This window comes from Vipera berus, assembly GCF_964194415.1.
Source record: "Vipera berus genome assembly, chromosome: 3".
Lineage (NCBI taxonomy): Eukaryota > Metazoa > Chordata > Lepidosauria > Squamata > Viperidae > Vipera > Vipera berus.
In genome coordinates, this window is record NC_138204.1 from 10,198,605 (window position 1) to 10,223,957 (window position 25,353).

Here is a 25,353-nt window from a genome sequence, read left to right on the forward strand (position 1 = left end):
GTCATAAATATGAGTCAGTTGCCAAGCATCTGAACTTTGATCACGTGATCATGGGGATGCTGCAATGGCCGTTGTGTGAAATATCTTCATAAGTCACTTTTTTTCAGTGCCATTGTAACTCTGAGCGGTCACTAAACAAAAGGTTATAATTCGAGGATGACTGTCCGCTCTTCCTTGTTGTTGTTGTTAGCTGCAAAGTTGTGTCTGACCCATCACGAGCCCATGGACAACATTCCTCCAGGCCTTCCTGTCCTCTACCATCTTCTGGAGTCCATTTAAGCTCACGCCTACTGCTTCAGTGACTCCATCCAGCCACCTCATTCTCTGTTGTCCCCTTCTTCTCTTGCCCTCAATCTTTCCCAGCATGAGGCTCTTCTCCAGTGAGTCCTTCCTTCTCATTAGGTGGCCAAAGTATTTGAGTTTCAGCTTCAGGATCTGGCCTTCTAAAGAGCAGTCAGGGTTGAACTCCTCTAGGACTGACCGGTTTGATCGCCTTGCAGTCCAAGGGACTCGCAGGAGTCTTCTCCAGCACCACAGTTCAAAGGCCTCAATTCTTTGGCGCTCAGCCTTTCTTATGGTCCACTCTTCCTATATTTTCACAAAGGCCAGGAAAACCTTCCAAGCGGAAAACCCAACCAAAACAAGAGACTTTGCATTGCTCAAGGAAATATAGTTCCATCATTCTTCTCTCCGGGTGGCTGTTTTAATGCAGAAATTAGCTTTTTAGCAGAACCAAGGATTTAGTAGAGTGAAAAAAAAAAGATTTCTGGCTTGGTGAGAAACTGGCATGAAAAACAGGGCCTGCTTTTAAAATTCCCAAGCTTAGCAAGCTATTCAAAGCAAGCGTTTAAATGTAGCGTTGAAAACTCTCCAGGAAGTCATTCCTAATTGAATGGAGTTGGGTTGCCGTGCTTCAATGCTCCTTTGCAAAGGGGGCCGAGGCACCTTGGGTTACATGAAAATTGCGCTGGGAAGTCGTGACATCATGTCAATACCATCTCCAGTAGCCTTGTGCCAAGACTGAAGCAGCTGGAGGGTGAAACGGCTTAAGCTTGCCTTAGCGTGTCCGTTGAACGTTTCCCGCAACTGTCCAATTCACCCAAGAAACTTCTGCTGACACCGCAGTGGTTCCTACCCTCTGCGGCAATAAAAGAATCGGCCCTTTGTTTCTTAGAATGGCAGCTAGTTATTCAATGGCCCTAGGCAACGTCTCACTCAGTGGCAAAAATAAAACCCCAGCGGAGGACATTCATTCCGCACAAGAAAAACACTGGCGCCCAACAGTTCAAAATCCAGCCTCAATATGGTCACGACAAAAAATAAAGACCAGAAAGGTTGCGCAAACAGAAAAGTGTGGTGGGCACCCGCTAGAAGAGATTATGCTTCTTTCCAGCTGCAAACATCCCCTGCCCCTTATTTTGCTTTGAATGGCACAGGGAATCAGGGCAGAAGGCCTCTTAACAAAGGAACGAAATAAGCAATTTATGAAATAACTATCCAGGGCTTTTATTGGTGAAATCCAGGATTTTGAACCAGAAGGATCATTCTGATATTTTGTTTTTTCCAGGGGGGTCTAAAAACACCTGTCATCCATCTACTTAAATATAAAAAATCTCATACTTCTTGATCTCCTGTAATGAGGAATATTACAGACAGTCCTTGATTTACAACCATAATTAAACCTCAAAATTTCCATTGCTAAGCGAGCCGGTTTGCCAAATGTCTGGATTTTGATCAGGGAACCATTGGGATGCTACAAAAGGTAAGTAAGTGTGAAAAACGGTCATAAGTCACTTTTTTTCCAGTGTTGTCATAACTTTGAATTGTCATTAAACGGATGATTGGGACTACCTGTATTCGTTGGGAGACGCAATGACCCAGAGAAATTGAGAGGGTATTGGATTCAATGACCTTAATATACTCTTCAAATTTATATTTCAGGAGGTACAGTAATAATAATGAAGGGTGACTGAAGGAATTGACTTTGTTTTAGCCTCGAGAAAAGATGCCTCACAGGCAGTACGATAACATCTTCAAATCCTTGATAGGGCAGCTTTCTCAATCCTGAAAAGAAAGTCATGCAAACCTGTACAAAATTGCAGAGTATAGGATGCAAAATCATCTTTTCAAGTTACAGGAAGGAAATGTCTGAATATAAAGTTTTATACACACACACACTGTGTGTGTGTGTGTATGTGTATATGTATATGTAATATATATTCCATATAGTAAAACTACAGGTTATCCTCAACTTACGACCACAATAGAGCTCAAAATTTCCATTGCTAAGACAATTGTTAAGTGAGTCCGTCCCATTTTACGACCTTTCTCGCCACAGTTCTTAAGTGAATCACTACAGCTGTTAAGTGAGTAACATGGTTGTTAAGTGAATTGGGCTTCTCCACTGACTTTGCTTGTCAAGTCATAAAAGGGGATCCCATGACCCTGGGACACTGCAACCGTCATAAATATGAGTCAGTTACCAAGCGCCTGAATTTTGATCTTGAGGATGCTGCAATGGTTATAAGTGTAAAAAAAAACGGTCATAAGTCACTTTTTTCAGTGCTGTCATAAACTTTTAATTGTCACTAAACGAATGATTGTGGTGGCGCAGTGGTTAGAATGCAGTTCTGCAGGCTACTTCTGCTGACTTCCAGCTGCCAGCAGTTTGGCAGTTCGATTCTCACCAGCTCAAGGTTGACTCAGCCTTCCATCCTTCCGTGGTCGGTAAAACAAGGACCCGGATTGTTGGGGGGCAAGACGCTGACTCTCTAAACCCCTTAGAGAGGGCTGTAAAGCACTGTGAAGCGGTATATACGTCTAAGTGCTATTGCTATTATAAGTTGAGGACTACCTGCATTTGTTGGGAGATAAAATGACCCAGAGAAATTGAGAAGGTATTGGATTCAATGACCTTAATATACTTTTCAAATTTATATTTCAGGAGATACAAAGCAGAGGCTGTATTTGCAGGTCATGTATCTTTATACGAATGCGAACCACATTATTACCCTGTGGTGGCTCCATCCACTTTAGGCTTGGAGTGGCCCATTGCTGGCCTGGCCACAATTTGGCATCAGCTGCAAAGATTTCCATCCTTCTCAGGTACCTTGAGACACATGGGAGCAGCTGGGAAGAGCTGCTCACGATGCAAGGAGAACCAGGTCTCTGATCTGCATCCAGCCGGGCCCCATTTTTGGGTACAGCTGACTGGATGCGTGTTTCAGGGACGTGAGAGTCTTCTCTAAATAAAATTATCAGCTACAGAAGGTCTCACAGTGTTTTCAGAGATGCCGTGGGTGTTCCTGTGAAGATGTTGAGAAGAAATAACAAATCATATTTACATTATGTTGGTCTTCTTGCAACACAGTCCCTGATTATAACCCTTGATTTTCCTCATCAAATTTGGAGGAGCTGGCAACAGGTAGCACAAATTCAAACCCAGGTTTATTTAGATTTTTTTTTAACTCACCTTTATTTTTATAAATAACCCAAGATGGCAAACATATCTAACGGCTCTTCTTCATATTTTCCCCATAACAACAACCCTGTGAGGTGGCTTGGACTGAGAGAGAGTGACTAGTCCAAGGTAACGCAGCCAGCTTTCATACCTAAGGCGGGACTAGAACTCACAGCCTCCTGGTGATTGGCCTAATCATCCAGTTGGCTTTCATGCCTAAGGCAAAACTAGAACTCACAGCCTCTTGATGATTGGCCTAATCATCCAGTTGGCTTTCATGCCTAAGGCGGAACTAGAACTCACAGCCTCCTGATTGGCCTAATCATGGGGGTTTCCCGATACTCCCATGTATCACCTCTACTCCGTGAGCTGCATTGGCTTCCGGTTGCCCTCCGGGTGAGATTCAAGGTACTGGTGATGACCTATAAAGCCCTGAATGGCTTGGGTCTGGGATATCTGAGGGAACACCTGCTGCCAGCATCAAGTTCCCTTCGTCCAGTGCGCTCACACAGGGAGGGTCTTCTCAGGGTGCCGCCGGTAAAAGATTGCCGGCGGATAACACCCAGGGAGAGGGCCTTCTCGGTGGGTGCGCCTGCCCTCTGGAACCAGCTGCCTGTGGAGCTCAGGACTGCCCCTGACCTTCGTTCATTCCGCCGGGACCTGAAGACTTGGCTTTTTGAGCTCTCCGGCCCAGGCTGAGAATTTTTAACTGGGGTTTTTATTTTCAGGGATAATGTAATCTTTTTAATTGTTTTTAACTTTTGTATTTTGTATTGGTTTGATTTTACACGCCCTGTAAACCGCCCTGAGTCCTTCGGGAAAGGGCGGTATATAAATCTAATAAATTAAATTAATCATCCAGTTGGCTTTCATGCCTAAGGCAGAACTAGAACTCACAGTCTCCTGGTGATTGGTCCAAAATCAACTAGCTGCCTTTCATTCTTAAGGCAGGACTAGTACATGCAGATTCTTGGTGATTGGCTCAAATTCACCCAGCCAGCTTTTATGCCTAAAGTGGACTAGAACTCACAATCTCCTGGTTTCTAGCCTGGTGCATTGGACCCAACTGGCTAATTCAATTGCATTAGGCACTTCCTTTTAAAAAGCAAAGCAAAGTAACTGGAGTCTTCTTCAATTCAAGCTTAAATTTTAAGCTCCTGAAAACAAAATGAAATAACTTCCATTGCAATAGGTTGGTTTTTTTTCCCCCAACTCCCACGTCTAGCCTACAGTTTACATTTCCTACCTAGCAGTATCTCCCATGCAGGCGTTATTCGTGTCCCAACTTGCTTGGTGAGATCAACCCAGGTTGGCTAGTGCTTCCCCCTAGATGACTTCCTTTTTCAAGGCTTAAAAAAATATTTTAGAATGAACGGAAGAGTATTTGAGGGTCACCTGCAACGGGGTCAAAACCCCATAGCCAGGAAGAATATCTCTCCTTCTGAATCCAAATATTCTGTGTTCTCTAATTGCAAGATTGTCTTTAATAAAGGTAAAGGTTCCCCCGCACATGCGTGCTAGTCTTTTCCAACTCTAGGGGCCGGTGCTCATCTCTGTTTCAAAGCCGAAGAGCCAGCGCTTGTCCGAGGATGTCTCCGTGGTCATGTGGCCGGCATGACTAGACGCCAAAGGCGCACGGAACGCTGTTACCTTCCCACCGGAGTGGTCCCTATTTTTCTACTTGCATTTTTACGTGCTTTCGAACTGCTAGGTTGGCAGAAGCTGGGACGAGTAACAGGCGCTCACTCTGCTACGTGGCACTCGGGATTCGACCCGCCAAACTGCCGACCTTCTGATCGACAAGCTCAGCGTCCTAACCCACTGAGCCACCGCGTCCCTCTTGTCTTTAATGTCCCCCCCCCAAATACAGGTAGTCCTCGACTTACAGCAGTTCATTTAGTGACCATTCGAAGTCACAACGGCAGTGAAAAAAAGTGACCTGTGACCATTATTCACACTTAACGACTACTGCAGAATCCCCGGGGTCACGCGATCAAAATTCAGCCACTTGGCAAGGGACTCCTCTCCTCTTTATTACGACGGCAATTGCAGTGTCCCGGGAGTCACGTGATTTCCCCCTCTTCTCACTTTCTCACAAGCAAAGTCAACTCGGGTTCGCTTAGCGACCCCTGTTCCTCGCTTTTAAGACTGCAGCGATTGGCTTAACCACCGGGGCAAGAAAGGGCGTAACACGGCAGGGAGCGTGAGCGTGTGTGTGTGTGTGTGTGTGTGTGTGTGTGTTCCCCCCCCCCCAGCAAAACTCGCTTTAACAAATATCTCACTTAGCAAGAGAAATCTAGGGCTCACGGATGGTTGCAAGTCGAGGACTACCCGATACTACGTGCTTTGCTGCAAACTCGCCCACCTTCCTCCCCCCTCACCTCCCTCCCTCCCTCCTCCACCCCCCACCCCCCACGGGAGCCCAGAGGCAATCCCAGGCGAGCGTGCCAGGACTCGCCAGCCCGGACGGGGGAGGGGGGAAATAAAAAATCCTTGGATCTACTCAGCCGTTTGCAAAAGGGAAGGAGCAGAAGAAAAAAAAGAGGGGGGGAGGAGAGAATATTTGGGGGTCGAGGGCACCGAGGGGCGCCTCTTTTTCCCCACCTTCATCCCGCCGGCGGCTGCTGCTTCCCCCGCCAGAGGCGCGGGCGGACTTTCCCCTCTTTGTCCCTCCCTCGTGGCCCCCTTTCCTGCCCGGCCGATGGGCAGAAGGGGTTAAGCCAGGACAAGAGCCGCGAAGGGCGGCCGACACAATGGGCAGCCTCCGGCAGGACTAATCCCCGCGTGGCCCCTCCCTCACCCACCCCCCCCCAGCACCACTTCCCTCCCGGGGCCGCCGCCGCCTCCGCCGCCGTCGTTGCGAGCTGCGAGAGAAGGAACCGCGCCGAGCTCCGGACCGAGCGGCGGTCGCCTTACGACCAGGGGTCTTGAAACTTGGCCCTTTTATGACTTGTGGACTTCAACTCCCAGAATTCCTCAGCCAGCTTTGCTGGCTGAGGAATTCTGGGAGTTGAAGTCCACAAGTCATAAAAGGGCCAAGTTGGAAGACCCCTGCCCGACGAGGAGGAGCGCTCGTTTGGGGAGGCGGGGAGGCTCCTCCCGCCGCAGGTTGCGACTTGGCTCGACTCCGCCGAGCTGCCGGCGCCGATCTCTTCCACACACCCGCCCGGCTTAGGAGCTTCTTTTGGCGGTCTTTTGGGCCGGGGTGCGGGGTCAGCCCGAGCGGCCTCCTCCTCCTCCTCCTCTGGCGCTTGGAAGCTCCCGGCGCCGGCGGCCAAAGTCCCCGGGAGAAAAAAAAACATGGCGAGCCGGCCGGCGGTGCCCGTTGCTGGGCTCCGGTGCCCGGGGCCGCCGTTGCTGCTGCTCTTGGCTCTGCTGGGGGCTTCGTCGGGTCAGCCGGTCTCCTTCCAGGCCGACGTGAACGGCTACAGCTTGCACCCGCCTTACTTCAACCTGGCCGAAGGGACCAAGATCTCGGCCACCGCCACCTGCGGCGAGGAGGAAGCCGGCGGACGGAACCCCCCGCGCCCGGTGGAGGATTTGTATTGCAAGCTCGTGGGAGGGCCGCTCTCCGGAGGGGAGCCCAACCAGACCATCCAGGTTAGAGCGCTTCCCTGCCGGTGGGTGTTTGGGTGGGTGGGTGGGTGGGTGGGGGAGGTTGTAGGGGTGAGGAAGGGGGAAAGGAACGGCTGCAACAAGCGTGGGGCTGGGTTTGGGTCGGGGGTGTGGGTGTGTGTGTATGTCGGCGGTGTTGTTTCGGTGCGGAGAGCCTGCCGTCCTCCGCGCGGGTTTCCTTGACGGAGATAACGACCCCCGGAGGGTCGCGCTGGGATATCGGAGTTGGAGGGTTTGGCAAGGAAAAAAAGCCTGGCTGAAAAGCAGACTCAGCCCAACTTCAGATCTTGTTCCCCTTTTCAAGAATGCATGAAAGCCGTGCCTCGAATTACCTTGCTTTCCCAGCTCGCTGCCTCCCCCCCCCCTTGTCCAGGCAGTTAGGACTTTGGGTAACTTCCTTCCTTCCTTCCTTCCTTCTTTCCTTCCTTCCTTCCTTCCTTGCCACTCCTTCCCTTCCCCTTCCTTCCTTCTCCTTGCCATTTCTTCCCTTCCTTCCTTCCTTCCTTCCTTCCTTCCTTCCTTCCTTCCTTCCTTTTCCTTGCCACTCCTTCCCCTTCCTTCCTTTCTTCCTTCTCCTTGCCACTCCTTCCCTTCCCCTTCCTTCCTTCTCCTTGCCATTTCTTCCCTTCCTTCCTTCCTTCCTTCCTTCCTTCCTTCCTTCCTTTTCCTTGCCACTCCTTCCCCTTCCTTTCTTCCTTCTCCTTGCCATTTCTTCCCTTCCTTCCTTTTCCTTGCCACTCCTTTTCCTTCCTTCCTTCCTTCCTTCCTTCCTTCCTTCCTTCCTTCCTTCCTTCCTTCCTTCCTTCCTTCCTTCTCCTTGCCACTCCTTCCCCTTCCTTCCTTCTCCTTGCCACTTCTTTCCTTCCTTCCTTCCTTCCTTCCTTCCTTCCTTCCTTCCTTCCTTCCTTCCTTCCTTTTCCTTGCCACTCCACCCCCTTCCTTTCTTCCTTCTCCTTTCCACTCCTTCCCTTCCCCTTCCTTCCTTCCTTCCTTCTCCTTGCTCCTTGCCACCCCTTCCCTTCCCTTCCCTCATCCATCCATCCAGATTACATTTATCTTCCAATTTTCTTCACTTCTGAACTGATTTCCACCCTCTTTTGGTGATAGTGGCTTTTCAACGTGCCCTTTGTATCTGTTAAGGTTCTCAGGTGCCCTTTTTGTTCATTGCTTTATAAAAGGGATTTTTCGCATTTGCTAACTTTCCTATCTGAAAAGGGTCCCTCGTGCTCCTCGCTCAACATTTATCGGAGAAAGTCCAGGAAATCACTTTGCCAAGCTGAATTTCTGGTCTGGTTAACTAAGTGAGGGAGAAAAATTATAATCAAAACTCTAGAGAAATGGGAGGAAGGATTTGCTCTCTCAAAAGGTTAGAGGGTGGTAGATAGAATTGGTTCCTTGAGCACTATGACTGCGGGTATGTTATTACAGGGTGTTCAGACTTAGGAGTAGAATGGCGTGCTGTTCAGCACAAAATATGTTTGGACTTGTTGAATGGGAAGAAAAAAAATCCTTGCTAAAGTTTTCTGCTGAGATTGAAAACATTTAAGCCTGTCAGATATTGCTAGGGTGACATATTTTGCACGTACAGAGTACTTTTTAAAGAAGCATAGGGATGGCAAAAACAAACTGATCATTTCATTAGTTCTGTTTAATAACTGTAATTATACATATGTATGTTGCTTTTCTCAGCTATTCAGAGGACTCCCATGTCCATATTGTAACTTAGCCCCATTGTGGGCAGGGAAGCAACTTGGCTTTAAGTTGAAGTAGCTCGTTTTTGAATTGATTATTGCATTGAGTCACTTACCTGGATATTCTGTAAAGACCTCAGAATGTGCCAGGTTAAAGCAGCAGTAGACAGTCGGAGAAAAGAGAAGCTAAATAAAGGAAATTGTCTTTATCAACATTTCAAGGCTTTGAGATAGAATGAAATGAGCCTTACACAAAAGTCATCTAACTTGCAACTTTCTATACAAAAATAGTTACTTTTATGATGTGCGCCGCTAGAAAAATGTTCAGAGATCAACCTAATGCAAATGAAAATGCTTACGTTTTGTATTATGCATTATAAATGATTTTATGTAATATTTCCACCTTGCATCTTTTCAAATCTGATCTGCAGAGGTATAATTCTTAAGGTACTGGCCTACAAACCGGGAGACCATGAGTTCTAGTCCTGTTTTAGGCACAAAAGCTAGTTGTGTGACTTTGGGCCAATAACCAGGAGACTGTGAGTTCTAGTCCCGCCTGGGGCATGAAAGCTGGTGGGTGACTTTGGTCCAATCAGAAGGAGACCACAAGTTCCAGTCCCATCTTAAGATGTGAAAGTTCACTAGGTGGCTTTGGGCCAATCTGCAGGAGACTCTAAATTCTAGTTCCGCCTTCGGCATGAAAACCAACAGGTGACTTTGGACCAGTGAATCATTTTCACCCCAACCCACCTCGCAGGGTTATTGTTGTGGGGAAAATAGCAAGGGAAAGAGTATTAACTATGTTCACCACCTGCACTTACTTATAATAAAATAATAAAAGGCAGGATAAAACCCTAATAAATAAACAGCTCAGAGAGAAGCAATACGTTATTTTTTTAAAAAAAGAATTGAAGATGGTGGTATAATATCAGCATTCCTTGTACTGTAACAGATTTATAGGCGTTTCATTTGTTCTGAGATTTGATCATTTTCTAAACGCTCTGCAAGAAAGGTGAACCCCAGACTGGAATTTTTTTTTTTAAAAAAGCACACTTAGCTGTGCCCCATGTACTGCAACAATGCTTATCTCATAGTGCTTGGAGTGGGGGGGGGGAAGGAAATTTTCTGTTTGTCCAACTTAAGCGGAGTGGGTTGAATTTTGAGAATCTCGATATAATGAAGCCCTCAAATTGTTTGCAGGAATGTGGGTGGGAGCCGAGGGTGTGTTAAAGATAAACAGTTATTACAGGCTTATGTCTAAGCAAATGTCTGTTTAAAAGGGGCCCTTACCACAAGCACCCCGGGGACAAGAATTATCCCAGGAATGTGGCTGGCAGAAGGGTGCCACTCTTCAAGAGCTGGTGCTTGTCAAAATGCTAACAATCCTGAACATCTGGATGGAGAGATCCCAGTTGCGGAAGGGGACTTGTTAAAAGAAGGAGCAGGAGAGTGTGAACCACTAAGCTCTGATTTCCCAGAGTTGTTGTAAATCTTGTAAGGGCAATTACAGTAGTTGGGAAAGAAATGGAATCGGAAACCTTCCCCGGTGGGAGAAGACAAATCAAAACAGCTGGACTTCTGCCTTTGCTCCTGGAGTAGGAAGCAGCTAAGATCCCAGTTGACAGAATATCAGAGTTGGAAGGGACCTTAAAGGGACCTTCTCATACACACACACACACACACACACACACACACACACACACACACCCCGCTCATGCAGGAGACCCTATATCATTTCAGAGGAATGGCTAAATAATTTCTTGTTAAAAACCGCCAGTGATGGAGCATCCACAGCTACTGGAGGCAACTTGTTCCCGCTGGTTAATTGTTCTCATTGTTAGGAAATTTTTCCACTGTTTCTTCTCTTGCCTTCTGGTACTTTGTAAAAATAGGTTGAACACCCCCCCCACCCCTTCTTTGTGGCTGTCCCTCAAATGAGGGGACACTGTTATCATAACAGAATAACGGAGTTGGAACGGGCCTTGGGGGGGGTCTTCTAGCCCAGCCCCCTCCTCAAGCAGGTGACCCTATACATGCCAGACAAATGGCTGTCCAATCTCCTCTTAAAAACCTTCAGTGATGGAGCACCTACAACTTCTGGAGGCAGGCTGTTCCACTGGTTAACTGTTTTCACTCCCAGGAAATTTCTCCTTAGTTCTAGGTCAGTGATGGCAAAACTTTTAGAGTCCGAGTGCCCAAATTGCAACCCAAAACCCACTTATGTATCATAGGGTGCCGGGTGGGCGTGGCCCATTGGGTGGGTGTGGCCCATTGGGTGGGCGTGGCTGCAGTGGTAACTGCAGACTGGGGTGGGACTAAAAAGTTCAGTCAATCAATTCCAACTTTGCGAGATCTTTTTTTTCCCCCGCGAGAAGTTGAAATTGATTGATTGTTTGAACCCTTTTTTTTTGCAAACAGCTGCAGAGGCCTAAAGTGAAAAGGTTTTTATAAAACCTAGCTAAAGGCCTAGGACTGGGGCGACAGCGCACGTGCCCACGGAGATGGCTCTGCGTGGCACGGGTGCCATAGGTTCGCCACCACGGTTCTAGGTTGCTTCTCTCCTTGATTAGTTTCCATCCGTTGCTTCTTGTCCTGCCTTCAGGTTCTTTGGAGAATAGGTGGACCCTCCTCTTTGTGGCAGCCCCTCAGATATTGGAACACTGCTAACATGTCACCCCCTAGTTCTTCTTTTCACTAGACTAAACAAACTCAGTTCCTGCAACCATTCTTTATACAGTGTCTCTCCCTAATCCTCTGTGTTGCTCTTCTCTGCACTCTTTCTAGAATGCACCTGGGTGGGTGAGGAGGACCAGGTTGTACTCACAGATAAAACAACTGTTTTCACAAAGAAGTGGAGAGGTAACCATAACAAAGCACAGGGTGGTCTTTGTTTCTCTGGAACGGATGCTTTTACCAAACCGGTTTGGTTGTTGTCTAGCTTCGGAAGCTGAGCAGGTTGAGGCCAGATTGTTTGAGTCATTCATTCATTGGATTTCTATGTTGCTGCCTGAGAGGAAACTTCTAGGGAACACCGTACACGAGGGTTGCATTGGTAAACTGAAAAAAAAAATCCTAGAAGGGTCAAACGACTTTTATGTTGTTGCTAAGAAAAAAATAATAATCGAGGTTTTTCCCCGTGAAGTCACCAGGAATGGAACTCAACTGAAAGAAAATTAATTCTGGTAATAAGCGACCATAACTTCAGCAACTTGAAATCTCCAGTAAACAGTCAGCTCACCTATAAGTTGGTTTGCAACTTCATATAGAACATACCTTGTCAGTTGGACAAGTGGTGTAGATTACAATACATGGTAATTTAGAAAGAGGGTGGATAACCTGCATTCTATAGTATTTTCATATGTGGTCTACTTTTGGTTTGATGGACAAATATACCAACAAATCAGAGGAACACCCATGAGATCACTACTCTTAGGACTCATAGCAGAGACTGTATTGCAGCATTTTAAAACTATAGCGCTCCCATCCATGTAACCAAAAGCCTGGATCCAGTATATAGATGATACCAGCATCAGGTTTCCTTCGTCCAGTGCGCTCCCACAGGGAGGGTCTGCTCAGGGTGCCGCCGGTAAAAGATTGCCAGCGGATAACACCCAGGGGGAGTCCCTTCTCAGTGGGTGCGCCTGCCCTCTGGAACCAGCTGCCCGTGGAGCTCAGGACTGCCCCCGACCTCCGTTCATTCCGCCGGGACCTGAAGACCTGGCTCTTCGAGCTCTCTGGCCCAGGCTGAGAATTTTAATTTTAATTTTAATTTTAATTGGGGTTTTTACTTTTTTTTCAAAGATTGATGTAATTTTTTTAATTGTTTTTAACTTTTATATTTCTTGTTTTAAATACCCTGTAAACCGCCCTGAGTCCTTCGGGAAAGGGCGGTATATAAATCTAATAAAAATAAATAAATAAATAAAATAATAAAAAGGGACAACCTAGACAACTAGGAAGAAGGGACAACTGACAGAGAATGAGGTGGCTGGATGGAGTCACTGAAGCAGTAGGCGTGAGCTTAAATGGACCCCAGAGGATGGTGGAGGACAGGAAGGCCTGGAGGAATGTTGTCCATGGGGTCACGATGGGTCGGACACGACTTCGCAGCTAACAACAACAAAGAAGATACATGAAACAGTCAACATCTTCAAAGGAAATACAATTCACAAGGGAAGAAGCAACAACATATTACCCTTCCTAGATATTCTCATTACCAAAGGAAATAGCAGCAAATTTGAAATGCAAGTCTATTGAAAAAATACCCACCTTAACCAGGTGTTTACTACCAAAGTGTTCCAGTATCTCAGGGGCTGCCACAAAGAAGAGGGAGTCAAGCTATTCTCCAAAGCACCTGAAAGCAGGACAAGAAGCAACGGATGGAAACTAGTCAAGGAGAGAAGCAACCTAGAACTACAGGTAAGGAGAAACTTCCTGACAGTTAGAACAATTAACCAGTGGAACAACCTGCCTCCAGAAGTTGTGAATGCTCCAACACTGGAAGTTTTTAAGAAGAGACTGGACAGCTATTTGTCTGAAATGGTATCGGGTTTCCTGCCTGAGCAGGGGGTTGGACTAGATGACCTCCAAGGTCCCTTCCAACTTATTATTAAAGTATGAAAGTAACAACCCAACTTCCCACAAGAGGGGCTGTGTAAGAACATTATTCAGATGAGCACAAACACACTGCAGCAACTCAGGACACCAGAAAAAAGAAACACACCATCTATACAACTTCTTCCAACAAGAAGGATGCTCACTCAACTTCATCAAAAAGTGCCTGAGCAGTCAAACTAACACTGCACAACCAACAGAAGTTGTGAAAAAGATAATGCTGCTATTCCTGGAGAACATCTCAGATACAGCCAAGAGACTATTACAAACACACAGCATCACTGTAGCGCTACGCAAACTAGCCCAAACCTCCAAAATATCTTAAGTAAACCAAAATACTCAATAGTCCAAGAAGAAAAAACAGGACTACAGCTACAACATAGTGTAAGGACTGTAGCAGCCGTTAGGAAGAACAACAGGCAGAGGACTAGCAGAGTCCAATAACACCATCTAGCAGTCAGATGACATGATGAAAACTCCTTAATTTCAAAACACATGGACAGACTCAACCAACTGAGAAACTCTGAACATCGTGATCCAAACTAAACTCAGAAACAGAGCTTGGCACGTGGACAAATCAGCCGTCAGCAGACACATGGAGATAAACCACATTTACACACCATTATTATTCTTATGGTTCATTGCCCGGTCAGCCAGATGTTCAGATGTTCAGAATGGATTATTGTGGTTCGTCACACAGTCAACCAGATGTTCATTATTATTTTTCTTTGTGGCACAGTCAGCTGGATGTTCGGACTGATTTTTTATCCACCTATTGAGTTCTTCCCAAGGACCTGAGCTAGGCAGATGTGGATGTTTGATAGTGTTACAGATTTCATCGCAGATATATGCTCCAAATGAAGCTTGCCTTTTGCAATTGACTGATGGTGAATTTTTCAGAGGCAATGGGGTTCAAGGGATGCTCCAATTGTTTTCGGATTGCACCCAAGCTGCCTGTTAACTATTATGATTGTTATTACATTATTTGCTGCCCCTCTTGTGGTTTGAGAAGATTCTGAGCAATGTTCAAAAGATACAATAAAAAGGTTAAACAGTAAACAAAAAGACCAGCACACCTCCTTACAGCAATCAACACCCAGATAAGCAGGGATTAACACCAGACAAACAATCAAGTAGTAAACAATATCCGAATCAAGGAATTACTGTATCAACGAAGACAAACAATCGAGCAATAAACAGCAGCCTAATCAAAGAACTGCCAAGGAGTAAACCACACACCCCACCAACACTGACAGGGCAAGCTACTGTATATAGAATTCTTTGTTGGCCAAGTATGGTTGGACACACAAGGAATTTGTCTCCAGTGCATAAAGCTCTCAGTGTACATACAATGTAAGTCAGGAGCAAACCACACACTCACTAGAACTGATGATGTTACCTAGTCAGGTAATGAGATGCCTGCAAGAAAACAACCAAGTTCAGAGAGCATCAAGGAGCTCATAGACTCCTTATTAGTTTTTTTCTTATTCCTTTGATTAGTTATGTGCCAACAAGTTGATGTTGATTCTTAGCAACCACATAGATTTCTCCATGATAACATTTCCCTAACCTGGTCTTTCAGGTCTTCTCATGTACCGTAGTTATGTAGTCAGTTAAATTTTGGTGATGAACCAGTTCTGCCGATTTTCGAGGAGGTTAAAATTAAGTTGGTGGGCTATAACAGAGGTCCCCAATCTTTTGGGCACCAGGGACCGCTTTCGTGGAGAAGGTTTTTCCACAGACCAGAGAGTGCGTGGTTTTGTAAGCTGCCTGCATCCCATGGATGGGGTTTTGCTTGTTTGTGTGGATTGGTTGCTAGCATGCTGTGGACCGGTACCGGTCCATGTTTTTGAAGAAGACCTGAATTACAATTTGCCTCCAGAAGTTGTGCTCTATCAGTAGACATTTCTAAGAAGAGATTGGACAATCATTTATCTGAAATGGTGTAGGGTTTCCTGCCTGAGCAGAGGGTTGGAATTAGAAGACCTCCAAAGTCCCTTCCAACTCTGGTTTTTTTTTTTTGTTATTCTTATACTTTCTGCTTTGGCCTCACCTGTTTCCTGACCACAAGTAGCTACAGATAATTCTACACTGGAAGTTTTAAAGAAGAGACTGGACAACCATTTGTCTAAAATGGTATAGGGCAGTGATGGCGAACCTTTTAGAGACTTGAGTGCCCAAACTGCAACCGAAAACCCACTTGTGTATTGTCAGGTGCCGGGTGGGCGTGGCCCATTGGGTAGGCGTGGCCCATTGGGTGGGTGTGGCCCATTGGGTGGGTGTGGTCCATTGGGTGGGCATGGCTGCGGTGGTAATGGCAGACTGGGTGGGACTAAAAAGTTCAATCAATCAATTCCAACTTTGCGAGATCTTTTTTTTTTTGCCCGTGAGAAGTTGAAATTGATTGATTTATTAAACCTTTTTTTTTTGCACACGGCGGCGGAGGCCTAAAGGAAAAAGGTTTTATAAAACTCAGCTGAAGGCCTAGGACTGGGGTGACACTGCGCATGCCCACAGAGAGGGCTCTGCGTGGCACCTGTGGCACGTGTGGCATAGGTTCGCCACCACGGGTATAGGGTTTCCTGCCTGAGCAAGGGGTTGGATTAGATGACCTTCAAGGTCCCTTCCAAATTATTTTTATTATTATTATTATTATTATTATTATTATTATTATTATTATTATTATTATTATTATTATTATTTGCTGCCTCTGCTCTTCCATCTGTGTTATTGTTCATTGGGCAGAATGTCAACCAACACAAGGTAGTGTGTGTGAACAATTGATGCTGACCCTTTACAACTAGTCCTCAACTTACAACCATTAGCTTAGTGATTGTTTGAGGTTACAGTGATGCTGAAAAAAGTGACTTTTGACCATACTTAACGACCGTTGCAGCATTCCCACGGTCACGCGAGCAAAATTCAGACGCTTGGCAACAGTCCTGTATTTATGGCAGTTGCGCTGTCCTGATCATTGGCACCTTCGCAGCTGGCTTCCGACAAGCAAAGTCAGTGGGGTAAACCAGATTTGCTTAACGACCCCATGATTCATTTAACAACTGCAACAATCCGCTTAACAACTGTGGCCAAAAAAGATCGTAAAACTCACTTAGCAACTGCCTTGCTTAGCAATGGAAATTTTGAGCTCAATTGTGGTCGTAAGTCGAGGACTATCTGTATTCAGATGACCTCCTTGGCTATTAAGGTCCCCAGACTGGTGTGAATTGGCACAACTTCCTAAGCAATAGAATTGCCCAGCCTTAGTTTCCAAGTTTCAGCCAGACTGAGAGATTGAGTTTCAAAAGAAGTTTGTGTCCTGCTTCTTTTGAACGGGCTGACTTTTTCGGTAAATCTGGCTGCCAGAGCGATGAACGAGTCCAGGATTCCTGAAAACTGCTTTTTTATTTCGAGTTCTGAATAGGAAGATCATCCTTGGAAATGTTACTTCAGATTTTGCTACTGAATCTCGGAAGAGGCTGTGTTTTTCCCACTCAGAGGCTTTAGTGAAAGGACAGCTGACATGTTTCTTTCATTCCATTCCAAGTGGAACATACATCATGGGGGTGTTTCGGCATCCTGATAAGCCAGAATTTATGAGAATTCTGGCTTATTGTGAACAGAATAAATGTGCTGGTCTATGAGGCTGCTGAATTGTTTGGCTCTTCATTGCCAAGGGGAACACTTGAATTGTAAACATTTCTTTTATGCTTCCTTTTATTGTGGTTTCCGAGCTTGAATCCTCTCGAACCAGAAGAAATCATGGTTTATAGTCAAGGGGAAGAGTTTGAGACACCTACTTTGTCCTTTCCAAAAAAAAACAAACCATGGAAACAGCTTGAGGGTCTGGCTAGCTCTCCCTGAAGAGAGCAGAAGTCAAAACAAGAAATCTATACAGGTACTCGCTGACCCTGACTGAATTCTAGTTCTGCCTTAACTATGAAACCTGGTGTGGGGACCTTGGTCCAGTCACTCTCAGCCCAACTTGCCTCACAGGTTGTTGTTGTGGGGAAAATAGGAGGAGGAAAGAGTATTATGTATATCTGCCACCTGGAGTTATTTTTACATACAGATAGACAGACAGACAGGGATGCGGTGGCTCAGTGGGTTAGGACGCTGAGCTTGTCGATCGGAAGGTCGGCAGTTTGGCGGGTCGAATCCCGAGTGCCGCGTAGCAGAGTGAGCGCCTGTTACTCGTCCCAGCTTCTGCCAACCTATCAGTTCGGAAGCACGTAAAAATGCAAGTAGAAAAATAGGGACCACTACGGTGGGAAGGTAACAGCATTCCGTGCGCCTTTGGCATCTAGTCATGCCGGCCACATGACCACGGAGACGTCCTCAGACAAGCGCTGGCTCTTCGGCTTTGAAACGGCCCCTAGAGTCGGAAATGACTAGCACGCACGTGCAGGGGAACCTTTACCTTTACCTTTACATACATACATATTTCCTCCCTGAGCAGGGTGTTGGACTAGATGACCTCCAAGGTCCCTTCCAACACTATTATTATTATTATTACATACATACATACATGTATACATACCATGTTTCCCCGAAAATAAGACCTGGTCTTTTATATATATTTTTTTGCTCCAAAAGACGCATCAGGGCTTATTTTTGGGGTGATTTGCTCGGACGGGTGTTCCCCCCCCCCCGGCCGGCAGGCACACAAGAGGCGGCAAGCACATGGGGGCTGATGGTGTCCAGCAGCCCACCGGCCCCTTGGTGCAGCGCAGGTAAGTTTTGTAATGTGTGTAATAAAAGTTCTGTATCTGCGAGTGTCTGTCTTTGATAACCAAATGGAGGTTTATTTCCGAATTGCCCTCGTACATGCCAGTTGCCAAACATCCAATTTTTTATCACGTGACCATGTGGATGCTGTAGGTGTGAAATAGGATCATAAGTCACTTTTTTCAGCGCCCTTGTAAATGAACTGTTGTAAACTATCTGTACAGCTTTAATTTTAGCGATAACATCTCTCTTGGACTCTTACCACCAATCTCCAAATTAAAAAGGGTTGCTTTTCAGGATTCCCAAATTCAATTTGTTTGTGGTCTTTCTTCTTCTTTCATCTGGTCTTTATTTGAGCGATGGAATTTTTCTCTGCTTGTTAAGTGATTGGTTGTTGTTTTTTCCCCCCTGTAATAGCAGACATGTTTTTAAAAGGAAGGAAAACGAGGCCTGATAATTGAAAGGTCGTGGTTTTTCATTAATTCCATTTACAAGTGTGGAGCAAATTAAGGGCTGCATCTTTAATTTCAATAGTCTGGAACAACCATAACAAATTCCAGAATTTATGTTTCAGTAATTGAGTTGGTGTGACCGTCTAATCTGCTTGATATTATACATAATCCGTTAAGAAAACTAAACTAAAAGTTGGAAGAGCTTAGCAGAGGTTCTGAAAAAGCTTCTCTCTACCTATTTATTAGCTCTTGTTAGAATGACCAGCTGTGGATTGAACGTAATTTCTATTTTGACAAAAACAAGGTGAAGTTTAACTGAAAAGAGCTTTCTTTCTACTGATAGTCCTCGATTTGCAACCATTTGTTTAGTGATTGTTCGAAGTTACAGTTGCACTGAGAAAAAGTGACTTACAGCCTGTCCTGACACTCACAACTGTCACAATATCCCACCGGTCACATGATCAAAATTAGAGCACGTGACAACTGGCGTGTGATTACTGTCTCCTGGGGTCAGGTGATTGCCATTTGCAGCCTTCCCAGCTGCTTCCAAAAACCAATAACAATAACAATAATAGAGTTGGAAGGGACCTTGGAGGTCTTCTAGTCAAACCCCCTGCTCAGACAGGAAACCCTATATCATTTCAGACAAATGATTGTCCAGTTTCTTCTTAAAAACTTCCAGTGTTGGAGCATTCACTGCTTCTGCAGGCAGGTTATTCTGCTGGTTAATTGTTCTGTGGAAATTTCTCCTTAGTTCTAGGTTGCTTCTCTCCTTGATTAGTTTCCATCTGTTGCTTCTTGTCCTGCCTTCAGGTGCTTTGGAGAATAGCTTGACTCCTTCTTCTTTGGGGCAACCCCTGAGATAGTGGAACACTGCTATCATGTCACCCCTCGTCCTTCTCTTCATTAAACTAGACATACCCAATTCCAGCGACCGTTCCTTATATGTTGTAGCCTCCAGTCCCCTGATCATCTTTGTTGCTCTTCTCTGTCCTCTTTCTAGAGTCTCAACATCTTTTTTACCTCGTGGTGACCAAAACTGGAATGCAGTATTGCAAGTGTGGCCTTACCAAGGCATTGTAAAGTGGTATTAGTACTTCACGTGATCTTGATTCTATCCCTCGAAGTTAATGGGGGAAGTCGGATTTGTTTAATGACTGCCTGATTCACTTATTAACTAAGTTTTGATTTGTTCAGCTTTATGTTACTTGAGAAACTGTAATTGGGCGGGTTCACACAACATGCTCAGTGAAAGTCAAAATTAATTAATGTATACCCTATCTTTAGGAATGCACTGGGTGTGACTTAAACTAAACAATACAGGTAGTCCTCAAATTATGACCACAATTGAGCCCAAAATTTCTCTTGCTGAACGAGACAGTTGTTAAGTAACTTTTGCACCATTTTATTACCTCTCTTGCCACAGTTGCAGTTGTTAAGTTAGCAACACAGTTGTTAAGTGGCTTTTCCATTGACCTTGCTTCTGAGAAGCTTGCAAAAGGTGATCACATGACCCCAGGACACTGCAGCCGTCATAAATATGAGTTAGTCACCAAGCATCAGAATTTTGATCATGTGACCATGGGGAGGCGACAGCGATTGTAAGTGTGAAATAATGGTGCTAAGTCACTTTTTTCAGTGCCTTTGCAACTTTGAAAAGTCACTAAATGAAATGTTTTGAGGACTACCTGTATTATGTTATAGTATAACTATAGGAACACAAGGACTGTTGATAAAAACGCCAAGATTTGAAACAAGTGGAATTTGGCAATGGTTATTTTTTTCCTCCCTCCCTCCCTTTCTTCCTTCCCTCCCTCCCTCCCTCCTTCCCTTCCTTCCTTCCTTCCTTTCTTCCCTCCCTCCCTTCTTTCCCTCCTTCCCTCCCTCCCTTTTTTCCTTCCTTCCCTCCCTCCCTTCCTTCCTTCCTTCCTTCCTTCCTTCCTTCCTTCCTTCCTTCCTTCCTTCCTTCCTTCCTTCCTTTCTTCCCTCCCTTTTTTCCTTCCTTCCCTCCCTCCCTCCCTTTTTTCCTTCCTTCCCTCCCTCCCTCTCTCCCTCCCTCTCTCCCTCCCTTCCTTAGTGGCTCATTTTGCAAACAAGACCCTTCTCCATTCTAAACTGACCCTTGTGCTGCGTTTTATAGTTCCTTATTCAGCATACTTTTGATTCTAATCTAGTCAGAATAGCAGTCATTCTCCTGTTTTGCCCCTTGCATTCTTGTCCTTCCAACACGATAGAGGGATTTCTCTTTATTTCCCTTTTTGCTAGACATTTTAGTAGTCTGCTCCCCTGAAAACAGGAAAAAATACCTTGGGGGGAAAAATTAGGAATTAAGGAAGGAAAATGGGGAGATTCCTGTTTTGTCTGCTGTTAAGAAATTGCATGTACCGTATTCATTTGCTGCAATTTAACCTAGAGGTAGAGCACTGTACAGTATTCATTTCCTCAGAAACAACTTTTAAAATGCTGAAGAATGTTTAATTTCAGAGCTCTAGGTGTGGGTCTGAGTTGTTGGGAGACCAGGTGTATGTGATGGGAGGAGATAGAGAAAATCAACTTCTTTTATACAGGTAGTCCTTATCACCACAATTGAACCCAAAACTTCTGTTGCTAAGCACGATAGTTGTTAAGTGAGTTTTGCCCCATATTACGACCGTTCTTGCCACAATTTTTAAGCGAATCCCTGCAGTTGTTACGTTAGTAACACAGTTCTTAAGTGAATCTGGCTTCCCCATTGACTTTGCTTGGCACAGGGCCGCAAAAAGTGACCGCATGACCCCAGGACACTGTAACCATCATAAATATGAACCAGTTGTCACTCATCCAGATTTTGTTCATGTGACCATGGGGATGCTGCAGTGGTCATAAGTGTAAAAAAATGGTCATGATTCAATTTTTTTCAGTGCCATTGTAACTTTGAACAGTCACTAAACAAATGGTTGTAAATTGAGGACTAGCGGTATATCTATTGCTGGTAAAAAGCACATGGACTTGGACTTTGATCAGACAGTTGCAGATGCCATTTTGTCTCTTGACACATCCCCTGGACATTCAGAATGGCATCATAGGACCAAAACTTGACAGATGTCTCCTTTTTCCTTCTTAGTTTCTTTGTTTTTTTAAAGTCATCCTGTAAACCGCCCTGAGTCCTTTGGGAAAGGGCGGTATATAAATGTAATAAAAATAAAATAAATAAAATAAATAAAATAAATAAATAAAGCCTTTCATGGCATTCATAAGAGGAAAAAAGATGGCGATTTGGCCAGCAAGCTAAAATAAAGGCACTAAAATGTTTTTACTGCCCAAGCTTAAGGCCAGTTACACTTCTAACATGTTTTATTCTTTAGAGAGATGTTATTTTGAAAACACTGCAAATGTGGAATATTATATCTTGGCTGCAGTTATCCAAAATGAACTCTAGGTGGCAGTACAGAGATCCCAAATGCTTTATCACTGCTGCCACCTAATGGGGTGTCTGGGATTTTGCAGGCCATATTCAATAGCCCCAAACAGCTATTATTTGTATTACAAGTGGGTTAGACCAATGATTTCATGTTGAGTTTGGTAAGTGATGGTGAATGGAGCTATTAAACTGTGAATAAAATGCATGCTTTTCTCTGCGGTTTCTGACCATTTGTTTTCTTTATTTTATTGTCTTTTGGCCATAGGGACAGTATTGTGACATCTGTTCTTCAGCCAATAGCAACAAAGCCCATCCCATCACGAATGCTATCGACGGGACCGAACGCTGGTGGCAGAGTCCCCCTCTTTCTCGGAGGCTGGAATTCAATGAGGTCAATGTCACCTTAGATTTTGGACAGGTAAGGAGATGACTGGCTTTCTACTAAAATAAATAAATGGGTGCTCTCTTATAACAACAGGGGCGTGCTAAGGGAGAATTAATTTCTCATTAATGACCTAATTTTGCCATAAATTTGCCATGCAGGAGAAAAAGCACTGCAGCAAGCTTCTTGATCAAGTTACTTGTATTGTTTTAAGAATACAAATATTGTGATCATCAATATTTGAAGATGACCCTAAGGCAGGGGTCTTCAAACCTGCCCCTTTTATGACTTGTGGACTTCAACTCCCAGAATTCCTCAGCCAGCCATAAGTCATAAAAGGGCCACGTTTGAAGACCCCTGCCTTAAGGCATATTAAAAAATTAGCTTCTGTGGACTTTTACTGATGCGCTGTTGGCCTTTAGATAAATAATTGAAGCATGAGTAGTATATTAGAACAGGGGTCACCAACTCCCAGTCCACGGCCCTGTAGCAGTCTGCGGCCCATTGGGAACCGGTCTGTGCAAGTGGAGGGCGAGCGTGCAAACAGGCAAAACTGTGTTTGTACAACCATCCTCCACCACCAATCCGCAGAGCAAATTTGCCATAATTTGCATTAGATATACCTGCAGTGTTATACTGTGGGATACACAAATAAAAATTATCGTTTTGGAAATTTTTGTAAAAATTTATTTAGGGCCAGTTTTTGGGCAGGAAAAAGTACCATGTCCCAAGCATTGGTTCCTTTTGGATGTGTGTACAATGTCAACGGCCAATGCTGCGTTTGTCAAACTGATGTACTTGGGTCCTTGCATAAATGCCACTGTGCCAGTATATAGATCAAGCAGAATTATAGAGCGACATATACAGTACTTTGAACTTCAGGTTGTAAGTAAGTAAGGGATGCTTTCAAATTATTTATTTAAAGCAGTGTGGCTCAAGCTTGGCAATTTTAAGATGCCTGGACTTCAATTCCCAGAATTTCCCAGCCCGCTGGGAAATTACGTGAGTTGGAAACCAGACATCTTAAAGATGCCAAGTTTGAGTAACACTGTTTTAAAGGACTTTATCTTGTTTTTCTGCTCTAAAGGATTCCTTTTGGTGGAACTAATAGAAACTAGAGTTAAGGAAATCCTGCCATTAGGATTATATTGCTTGGCTATTCCCCCTAGACGAGGAAAAAAGAAATACTGTAAAAATAGTGCAATATGTAGCAGGGTAAACTTGTCATTTTCTGTTTGTTGCACTAGATCAGGGGTAGGCAACCTTGGCTCTTTTATGACTTGTGGACTTCAACTCCCAGAATTTCTGAGCCAGCCATGCTGAGGGGAAAGGGAGAGTTTCCAAGCTGAGCCCTCCTGGCTCAGGAATTCTGGGAGTTGAAGTCCACGAGTCATAAAAGAGCCAAGGTTGCCTACCCCTGGCCTAGGCTGCTTTATGACTCGTGGACTTCAATTCCCAGAATTACTGAGCCAGCCATGCTGAGGGGAAAGGGAGAGGTTTCCATGCTGAGCTCTGCTGGCTCAGGAATTCTGGGAGTTGAAGTCCATAAAAGAGTCATAAAAGAGCCAAGGTTGCCTACCCCTGGCCTAGGCCTAGGCTGCTTTATGACTCATGGACTTCAACTCCCAGAATTCCTGAGCCAGCCATGCTGAGGGGAAAGGGAGAGGTTTCCATGCTGGCTCAGGAATTCTGGGAGTTGAAGTCCACGAGTCATAAAAGAGCCAAGGTTGCCTACCCCTGCGACTAGATTATATTGCTTGGCTATTCCCCCTAGACAAGGAAAAAAGAAATACCATATCTGTAAAAATAGCTTTTCTGTTTTACCTTCCTGTTTTATCTATATGGTTAAATGATTCCTAAGAGAGCAATGATTTAGTGTATCTGCTAGATCAGGGATCTCCAACCCCCAGGCCTCCAGGCCACAGGGCACTACCAGGCAAATGTGCGTGCAGTGGGCACTTGCGTGCAAAGCTTCACTCGCACAAATGGAGCTGTGCACACACACACCTGTCACTCACGAAACCATCCCCTCTTCCCCCCCCCTCCCCGTGCCAGGCTGCCAAGGCAGAAAGATTAGAGACCGCTGTCCTAGATATATTCTATGCATCAAATGGATCATCAGTAAATTACCCCTTCGGATAGATTTGCAACCTTGCTGTTAATACAGCCTCAAAGTGTGGACCACACAAAGTTAATATTGACTCAGCTTTTGTTGACGAGATTGTGTGCACTGTGATGCTTTCAAGGTGTTTTCTTCAAGTATGATGAACCGTCTGAAAATTGACACTTCCTTAAGCAGATAAGGGCCAGTTAAGAGGTCACTCCAGAATGAATTGCTGATTCCTTGTAGTTGAGGCTTAGATCAAACCTTTGTGGTCAGAGTCCAGGCAGGCCTAGCACAACCAGATATACGGCCTTAAATATGCAAAGTTTCAAATGGATTATTAACTTTTATTTCCTTTCTGCAAACCGATCATTAGGGCCTCAAATGTGGGATATCTTGACACACGGAGATGTTTCATAGGAGAGAGATTAATAAATAATTTTTAAAAGTGGTTTTATGCTTGAAATGTCAGTAAAATCTAACTTACTTGACTTTGCCACAGGTTACGGCATCAGACTTTCATAAAAAAAGATACAATACAAAAGGGGTCCACGACCCCCTGTCTGCTGCCTGGTACCGGGCCATGGCCCATTGGAAACCGGGCCATGCAAGCAGCAGGCAAGCGCGTGAAGTTCCATTTGCGCAACTGATGCACGCCTCTCCCATTGCCGCCACTGCTGGTCTGCAGAGCCACAAAGGTTGGGTACTGTTTACAGAAAGTCCTCAATTTATGACCATAACTGAGCCCAGAATCATAGTTGTAAGGTGGTTGTTAGGTGGGTCACTGTGATCATACCCAATTTTAAAACCTTGCTAGATAGCTAGATTAGATAGCAAAATAGATAGATAGATAGATAGATAGATAGATAGATAGATAGATAGATAGATAGATAGATAGATAGATAGATAG

General features: G+C 44.9%; 1 protein-coding gene across 1 annotated transcript in view; it reads left to right on the top strand.

Moving 5' to 3' along the window:
* The first annotated feature begins 6,423 nt into the window (after window positions 1-6,423).
* The window catches only part of LAMA5 (laminin subunit alpha 5), a 240,553-nt gene continuing 221,623 nt past the window's right edge, over window positions 6,424-25,353 (top strand). Inside the window, exons 1-2 of the mRNA XM_081322853.1 lie at window positions 6,424-7,060; window positions 22,223-22,375. Of these exons, the coding sequence (XP_081178979.1) occupies window positions 6,761-7,060; window positions 22,223-22,375 (453 nt within the window). The 5' untranslated portion in view covers window positions 6,424-6,760. The remainder of the gene's footprint in view (window positions 7,061-22,222; window positions 22,376-25,353) is intronic.